Consider the following 9369-nt stretch of genomic DNA (forward strand, 5'->3'; position numbering starts at 1 on the left):
ATTAAGGCTATATATACACAGACCTGAAGAAATGGATACAGGATACCGAGATGAGGACAGGACAAAGCTTCTCTCGGCACCCAGGCAGAAAACAAATTAAGACCACGACGCAAACGTGAACGAGGAAGAAGTGAAGCTGGCTGGGCACCCGCCCGAGCGGCATGTGGGTCAGAACAGGGTGCTGGTGACAAAGTTTAGTGGCAGACGCCGTGACCCAAGCAAGTGGGCGATCTTTCCCCGACCCGTCTATCCACTCCCTGTGTGTAAGCACAGAGACATCGAGAAGGATGCTCAGTTTTGGAACACTGACAGGATTCCAAAATTGGTCTTTAAAACTGAAGGCTTTAGGGGTGTAAGGAAACTCCCTATGAGGCTTTTTCCCTATGGGAGAACAGCCAGCGCAGCACATTTAGTCCTCCCCATCTGTTTTCACTGTCAACTAGGGGTTCCGGGAGGAATCAGACGGCTAGCGGACCAGTGGACCCGGACAGCACCCGAAGGAGAACTCGACCCATAATACGGCGGTGCGGCCACAGAAGCCTGACAGTGTACAGCAGGGGTCAGCAAACCCTTTTCTGAAAAGAGCCAGGTAATAAAGATTTTAGGCTTTGCAGACCATCCAGTTTCTGCCCCAACTACTCAACGATGCCCCTGCAGCTCCCGGCACCAACAGACCATATGGGAACAAATGGGCGCGGCTGCATCGGGCTGTCTGGCGTTTGCTGGCCCTGCTTTAGAGGGTGTCATGCAAGCCTGACGTAACTCCTACACCCAGGTACCTCAAGCTCAGGACCTAGAAGGTCACCTCTTCCTGGGGAGGATTAAGATACAGTATGAGCCCCAAAGTGAGGCTGACGGTCACCAGCCGATCTATCTTGGTTAAAACAAGCAGTTTTACCAGCTTCTGTATCCGCACTGGGCTGACTCAGTCATTAGTCCTTCGTGAACGGGAAGACTTCCCCTCCCAGGCGTCTGCTAACTCGGGAAGCCAGCGAACACCAGAAGACTCACATTTAAACTATCATCGAAGGGAGTCAACTACTACGCATCCAGGTTCCAGGAGGGTAGAGAATTTCCACAAAGGTGGCATTTGTCTTTTCTTTCTCCTACCTTCCGTTCTGAATCCTTTCTCCTAACTATTCTGCGAATGGGGAGTAACACCCTGGAAGCTACACGTCTCGGCGAATTAGGGACTTGGCTGCTCTTGCCGTTTTTTACTGTGCATGTTTCCATTTGCTTCAAGTAGAAAATTCCTTTTCTTCATGGCAACAACTTTGTTTTGCCCAATTCCGACGACTGGCAGACGTGACGGAGCAAAACATGGTTTGAGTGATAAAAAGCCGATCCCTGGAAGCAGATGAAGATTGGAAAGCTTCTGTTCCGTTTCGCAGCCAAGGGAAAGTGAGAATCCTAAAACATTTTTGCAAGAAATCCGCAGAATGTACGCATTAAAGACCAAACGCACTGCAGCCGTATCCACAGAGAAATAAAGAACTCTTTGTCAAGGCCCAGCAGCTCCGCCTCCGTCTGTCCTAAGACGCGATGTCTGTGCATCTTGTCTGCACGTACGGTGCATTTATTCTCAGGCTTCCAAAGAAAGTGGAAGAGGTCAGAAGCAGCTACCTGATGAACGAGAAACACCTTACCTGGATCCATGCCTGCTGCTTAATATCGCCTTTGTGGGTTTTACCTTCATAACCTTTGCCACCATACTTCTGTTCTTCACTGATGCACTTCACGTGGTTTTTGTAGTCGTCACCCCTTCAAAGCGATACAAAGTTCCACAGTCAGACCCACTCTCCAAGCAGAGGCTCCTGCTCACATGCTGCTCCTACCCTCTGCCCTCCATGTGGTTTTACTGTTTATAACCTCCGGGCAGGGCAGGCGTACTGTCCGTCCTCCGAACTGTTTCATGTAGAGCCCACAGCCACACCTTCCACCCGGTTTCAGATACAAACGTCTTAAACCAAATTGACAAGCAGTACTTTTTTTTTTCTCGTAAGTGAATATATGCAGAATACAAGAAATAAAAATAATTCTCTGCAATAGGGTGGCTTTATTTTAAATAACAAAGTCTGTATGATTTCCTGGGTATACAGTAGGCAATCAGTAATTAGTTGTACAAGAAGTTAAAAGCTAAAGTAAAATGGTGCTATCTTGTCACTAAAAAGTTCTAGACTGCCAAGTCTCAGACCACAAGGAAACTTGATTCTGTCTCTTACAGTCACTTGGAAGCCCCACGGGACCCTCGGGGAAATGTTTGGGACCAGTCTGGGGACAAAGTCTCTCAATGAGAAAAAACCATTTTCCCCTGTGTTATAGGTCAGGCTTCCCCCAGGATTAGGTATGAACAAAGACTTTAGCAGTTTTCAAAAAAAAAATGTTTTTGAAAAAAATCACTGCTTGAGAATGAAATTAAAATGGACTGCTAGTAAATATCAATCGAAATACCACACAGGACACTGAGGCAGAGGCACCAAAAGCCACCTTTGCACCTAAACCCTGCGAAGCGGAGGGGAGGCAACCGAGGACGGAGGGGAGCCACCTGCAAACAATGACCCGTGACCCACCCCAAAGAGGAGAGAAGCCAGTGAAAAATCTGGCCTGCCCCCACCCCCGAAGTCCTCCCCTGTCCAGAGAGCCCTCAGCGGAAGTACCAGACGCACCCGGGGGCCGGGGGCTCGCTCCTACCATCACCTGCGAGCTTGTGAGGGGGGACCCCGTCTCTCCTCCCTGCCCCCACCAGTTTCTGGTTCATTAATCCAGCCCTTCGATGTGGCCAGCCCACCATGCCCCTGTAGCCTTACTCTGGGTGGTCACCTCTCAGGGTCTGGTAACGCCGAGTGCCACCGACGGACCACATGCTCCCCACACCCTCACCCCTCCCTCTGTCTTCTCTTCGGATTGTCCTTGGAGAGCAAACAGGCTGCAGAGCACTTAATTGTTTTCTTAATTTCTTTGCTCAAATATGCCTCCATTTTTTTTTTTTTAAAGGCCTCATGGGGCCCAGGGCTTCCCAGACTGGTCTGGGTCTTTACTACGATCTACATGAACTAGGTAGAACTTACCAGAAATCTTTACCGCAGTCAATACAAGACAGGCACTCACAGTTTCTGCAAACGGCCACGTGCTTTTCCACTTGCACTTTCTTCACAGATTCGCCACATGCATTGCATGTAAAAAATACCATTTTTAGCTAAATGGTTACGTATTCTCGATCCAAGTTAGGTTTAGAACGCTGTCCGAAGAGAACATGAAAAGAAAGGAAAAATAATTATCATTGTAATCTGAAGCATTCATTCCCAATAAACAATCCTACCGCTCACTTTTCAACCATAGTTTCACGTGAAAATAGCTACAAAGAACAGAATCTAAGTTGACGAGCAATCCACATACAACGCTAAGTCAAGTCGTAATTACCATCTGTTAAGCCCAGTTACCTCACCGTGTGCCAGGCCGGTTCTGAGAGCTTTACACATAGTAATTTATTTACTCCTCATAGCAACCCCGGGAGGGAAGGCCTATTATTGTGTACAGTTTACACCGGGTATGGAAACAGAGAGATGAAGTAACTTGCCTAAGGTCACACAGTAACAGATGAGGACTTAAATTTGGAAGGCTGGCTCCAGGGAGGAAGAGTTTTGGGGGCATTAAGCAAAACATCTTAAAATGTCTTACCGTTCCTAATAATGTTAAGCTGGCTTGCCCTCCATCCCTGTGCTGTTAGGTGTGAACTGGAAATTATTCCAGATCACCAAACACAACAAAAACATAGGAGGGAATTCAGGAAGGTTTAGAAAATGGAGAAGGGGTCTAAAAATTTCTGAGACCACAGGAAACATTCATATAGGCATTACTATGTATCCAGATGTTAAAATATGAGGATGTGCCCCTCAGTCTTAGTGGACAGGGAGTAGGGGAGGGAGGGAGGGGCCTCTTTCACATGACTTCTTGTTGGATCAATAAACAAGTGGAACCACAGGGGCGCCTGGGTGCCTCAGTTGGTTAAGCATCCGACTTTGACTCCTGTCATGATGTCACAGTTCATGGGTTTGAGCCCTGCACAAGGCTCTGCGCTGACAGCTCAGAGCCTGGAGCCTCCTTCAGATTCTGTGTTTCCTTCTCTCTCTCTGCCCCCCCTCTTATTTGTGCTGTTTCTCTCAAAAATAAAGAACTAAAGATTAAAAAGAAAAAGAAGGAGAAAGAGAAAGAGAAGAAGGAGGAGGAGGAGGAGGAGGAGGAGGAGGAGGAGGAGAAAGAGGAGGAGGAGGAGAAAGAGGAGGAGAAGGAGGAGAAGGAGGAGGAGAAGGGGGAGGAGGAGGAGGGGGGAGGGGGAGGGGGAGGGGGAGGAAGGGGAGGAGGGGGAGGAGGGGGAGGGGGGAGGAGGGGGAGGAAGGGGAGGAAGGGGAGGGGGGAGGAGGGGGAGGGGGAGGAGGGGGGAGGAGGGGGAGGGGGAGGAGGGGGGAGGAGGGGGAGGAGGGGGAGGAGAAGGAGGAAGAGGAAGAGGAGAAGGAGGAGGAGGAGGGGGAGGAAGAGGAGAAGAAGGAGGAGGAGGAGGAGGAAGAGGAGAAGAAGAAGGGGAACCTTCTTATATATCAAGGGGTCCCAGCTGCTAGGCACTGAATTAACGGAGGGCGTTCACACACCCACGTGTCCCAAGCACTGCCCCAAGATTTAGTATGTCTGTGCAAATACGTAACTACCATTTATGGATTTCATGGAGAGGCTATTGTGCTTGACAAAACACAAATTCATCTGAAAGTGTTATAGGAGTCACAGTAACTTTCCACGGCTACATAATTTTTTCACCACTAGAGTTTTAGAGTGTTGTCATTTTAGGTTATAAGTAAGTTGCACGGCAAAAGTACTGACAACTATTTGACCCAGCACCTTCCTCCTCCTTATAAAGGCGAAGGTAAGGGTCAAGTAAACCAGTGCGCTTTGACTCATACAGAAATCCTTAAGCACAGATGAGCGGTTGCATTCCCAGAGAATTCCCATGCACATAATCACTCTCTCCCCTCCACTCCCATGTTCTGGGTCACTGCCAGAGAGGTCACACATAAGGAAGGTGCAGGGTAATTCCATTCCATCCGGCCTTGAATGGAAATGTACATCCTGGCCGCACCTGGGGTTTACGAAGGCCCAGCCGTCTCTCGTGGAAGCCTCTTGCCCCGTGGGCACCGTCGGACATCAGCCTTGCCTGATACGCTACATACCCACACAGGTCCCCACTCCGCGTCCCCCTCCTCAGCTTGCCATCAGTGTAGCTTGGCAAGGGAGGGCACGTGGTCAGCCACAGCCTAGCACTGAGTCCGGAGGAAACGTGGTGGTGGTTCTGGGACGTGCGGCGACGATGACCATCTTCTCATCCGTCAACCAGTCACCAGTCCTGGGGAGCTGACATCACGTGAACCACGAGCCAGCTCCCTCCAAGCCCGGCATTCTGCACACAGCAGATGGCTCTGCTCAAACAATGCCGGGCAAGTGATGGGCCGCCCTGCCTCCCAAGGGAGAACAAAGGCTAGAACCAGAACCAACAGATTACTCAACAGTCTGCGGGGGCACCTTTGTGTAAGAACAAGAGCGAATCCTTAGTTAGTCACCAAGAAACGGGCGGCCATTGTACCCGCAACGAACAAGCAGCTGTGTTAAACCAAATTATCTGCCGAAAATTTTAAAAATACTTTCATTATGAGATCCAACTATGAAAAATACCACCTCAAACTAAACCTGTGGCCTAGACCTTTCTGACTTTGAGCGAAGAGGTCTGTTCTGTTTCTCGATCCGGGGGGAAGAGGGGACGAGAGAAGGTTTCGACCAGCTTTGAGATCCAACTGGGAGACTCAGTCTGAAGGTCAGGAATTAAAGGCCTGGGAAGGACAGCTGGAAACAAAAGGTAACCACTGAAAGAAGCCAGTGATGTTGACCAAAAAGACGCCAGGAATATCTGTGCAAAACGTGTCATCCCTCTGGGGATTAGCCACACATGGTGTAAACATCAATTCAGGAGAGGATTAGAATTTGCTCACGTGTCCGTTGGAAAATTACCCCGTCAACCGTTTTCATTTGGTCTTTGGTGGCAAAGGTCCACATTTTAAAACCTGTTATTTTTTTAAAAAAAGCAGAATAGAACCCAGTCTCTCAGCGCCTCAGGATTTTCAGGACCATCGCTGCATTTTTACACTGGATCTGCAATGGGGCCCGTGCGGTCACCCGCTTGTTAATGAGATAAGGTTTGTAAGGAGCTTACCCCTCCCTTACATAGAGCCCTGAGGACACCCCAGCGCTAGCCAAGGATCACCTTGAGGATGTCTCACATCTGAACACCTCTCCTGTGTGCTGTAAACACTTGGGTGGGTCCGTGGGGGGGGGGGGGGACTGCAAAGAACAGCAATTTCCAAACCATCCTAACTGCATGGCAGCCAGGGTGTCCCAAGTCTGCCTGCGCTTAACAATCTCAGCAGCAGTTAAGTGCCACAAACTTACAAAAAGATGCCTTCTGAAAATTCCGGCCCTCTAACTGAAGACAGCAGTCACCGCCAAAGACAAAAAATTACTTTCAAACTTCACAAAACTAAATAAACGTGAAAGAAGTTTAAGTCAACTTTCAAATGGCGTTTTTGGTAAATTTGTAACACTTATACTTTGGAAATTTGGAAAGCCGGACAAGCTGCATTAAGACGTTTAGGACACCTTATCCGCAGGGCTCGGTTATTATGTATTTCAATGTCTGGCCCCAAGTGTGAAGAGATGGCTTGCTTCATGGGGGCCGGACCTAAATAAGAGTCCCTTTTTCCCTGTCTGGCTCTCCTGCGCACTGTGCCCAAGGCCAGGTCCCAGTACAGAGATCCTCGGTGCTCTTCCTTCTAGAAATGTGGACACGTGAAGAGAAGGCAGTGTTCCCGGACTGGTTGCGAGCGTGCTCGGGTTCTCACCCCAGGTAAGTCATTGTAATTCATTTCAGCAGACCTGTGCTCAATGCCAACTATGTGTCAGCATCCACATATACCTGAGTGCCTTCCCCAAGGGGGCCGGGCTCTGGGTGTGCTTCTAGCTGTCTGCTCCTCTCTCTGGTCAATTTACTGAGCTCTCAGCACATGCCAAAACCCAAGAGAAAGATGACAAATTACAGAATACGATCATTTCACATTTACAGCCACAACTGTACCCAACACCTCCAGAACAGGTCTGATCATACCACCACCCCAACATCTGTGACCGAAAACTGAGGCTCAGAGAGGCTAAGTGATCAGGCCGGAGACACGGGAAGCGGCAGAGGTAGCCTGAGACAAGCCCAAAGCTTCTGCCCGGCCTGTCGGACTTGTCAGCGTCTTTGGCCATTTGCTTGGCCGTTACTCGGCACATGGGACCTTGAGACCCTCATCCAAAAAGAAAGAAAAAAATCAAAGGCTCCACAAATGACCTTCCATTCTGGACCGTAAGGACTCCCAGATCCTCACACACTGGGCAAGGTTACCACCGGGGTCACAGCTGAGGAGGTCAGGTACTGGAAACGGATGCGGAGTGGAGGGGTAGCAGGCAGCAACAATAAGGGCACGCGGACTTGTGAGGGGCTTGGGGCACCTCAGCTCCCTTATCAGGATGGTGGCCACGTTCTGTTGAATGTTCGGTAGAGTCAGGGCCAGAGAGATGAACTGGAGCCTGTGCTGGTTCAGAAAAATGAACTCACTGAAAAGTGACCTCAAGGTTTCCTAACTTCCTAGATTCTGTTCATCTATAAAACGGGCCTAATATCTATCTTGGAGCATCGTGTGAAAAATAAGATAGGAAAGATTTGTGCTTACCCAATTTGGGTAATTTGGGTATTTGCTGTGACCTACTGATTTGCCCATCGATGCTATTACACCCAGTCCCCTCCTAAACCCACATCTCTTTAAACATGACCCTCAACCCACCCATCTATCTTCGTAAGTTCGCTCATCTCCTCTGGCTCCCCACCCCATGGGTGCCTAGTCTACCACCCTGTTCCCTGGTACAATGACCTCACATTTAGTTCTGGAATTGGGATTTGGAGTCCTTTTTGAAACCTTCCTCCCTCTACATTTTTATATTGTTTATTTTTACAAAAACTACATTCACTATTCTTAAAGCATTCTCTCACAGACCTAAACCCCATCATCGCTGGGCACAGCCCACCTGGGGGCAACCATAGCACAGTTCCCCGTGAGCCCTGTGACTTCAAACAAGTCACTGTCCCCTCTGAACTTCAAGTCCTCCAATCTGTGGAACAAGGGGCCGGGAGCCCCTTCTAGAATTCCAAAAAACCAAGGGTATGATGCAAAGGAAGGCTAGGGGAGCACTTACCATCTTGCCTAGGCCCCTGAACGTGGGCTGATGAGCGTCTCCATGATTCACTCTAGGAGGCAAGTACGCCCATCTCCACTTAACAGATGAGCAAACTGAGGCTGGGAGAAGTGGAACCATGTCTCTTACCTCCCCACACACATCGCCAGCACCCCTCCACCGCTGTGACAACGTCTACGGAAGCCTACCACGTGTCAGGCACCATGCTAGGCACCGGGGGACTGGGGGGTGCCGGTACAAGTCCCAAGTGGGCCCTCTGCAGGAAAGTCAGCCTTGCAAGTACACCCCACCTCACTCCCCTGTCTCCCCAGAGGTAGATGCTGCAGAAAATCCCGGCATTAACTGGTCACCTACCATGTGCCAAGCCCTGTCATAGGTGGTTAATATGTTTGTGCTCATGTGATCCTTGCGACAGTACTAAGTTTGGTTCTCTAACACTCCCTTTTGACAGACCAAGAAACGGAGGCACCAAACGATTAGGTAACTTGCAGAAGGTCACACATCCAGTTAGCGGCAAACCCGGACTCCCAGGCAGTTACAGCGACCCCAAGACGGTGCTCTCAACCGCTATGCCCTAAGGCCTCCTCCTTAGGGACAGAGCTCCCCAGAGGGCTCAGGGAAGATAACAGCCCCGTCTCCGACCTGCAACAACGCAGAAGCCCAGTCCCGTGTGGCCCATCGTCTTGGTTTGCCCAGGGGCAGGGGACCTTTCTGTTTTAGAACCGAGAAGAATCGGTCTTCCTAAGTCCAGGCCCCCATCCCCGACCCCAGAGTACGAACGAGATCTGAATGGACTGCCTCCTCCTTCCGAGGGTAAGCCCAAGGAGGGGCTCTCATGGTGGAAACGCGGGCGTCAGCCACGCCGCCCCCTCCCCAGCTCACCGTCTGAGCCCCAGCCTCCTGGGCCGGACCTCTGGGCCTCCGCCCCTCACCTCTCAGCCCGAGCCCGCCAACGGTTTCAACCGGCCGCGGAGAGCACGTGGAAACGCAGCCGCCGGCCCGGCGCCGCAGCCGCCTCCCTCCAGACCTTCCAGGGGCAGA

General features: G+C 50.4%; 1 protein-coding gene across 4 annotated transcripts in view; it reads right to left on the minus strand.

Annotated features, from left to right (window-relative positions):
• LYAR (Ly1 antibody reactive) overlaps positions 1-9353 on the minus strand; it is a 21794-nt gene extending 12441 nt beyond the window's left edge. Inside the window, exons 1-3 of one of the 4 annotated variants that reach the window (XM_042984942.1) lie at positions 9261-9353; positions 3069-3238; positions 1647-1761 (exon numbers count right to left, since the gene is read on the minus strand). In XM_042984942.1, the coding sequence (XP_042840876.1) occupies positions 1647-1761; positions 3069-3190 (237 nt within the window). In that variant the 5' untranslated portion in view covers positions 3191-3238; positions 9261-9353. Of the gene's footprint in view, positions 1-1110; positions 1588-1646; positions 1762-3068; positions 3239-9210 lie in introns of those variants that run through there. The other 3 variants (XM_007075767.3, XM_042984944.1, XM_042984943.1) reach the window with 3 other exon arrangements.
• Between the last annotated feature and the right edge of the window lie 16 nt (positions 9354-9369).

The sequence above is a fragment of the Panthera tigris genome, chromosome B1 (assembly GCF_018350195.1).
Source record: "Panthera tigris isolate Pti1 chromosome B1, P.tigris_Pti1_mat1.1, whole genome shotgun sequence".
In the NCBI taxonomy this organism is placed as follows: Eukaryota; Metazoa; Chordata; class Mammalia; order Carnivora; family Felidae; genus Panthera; species Panthera tigris.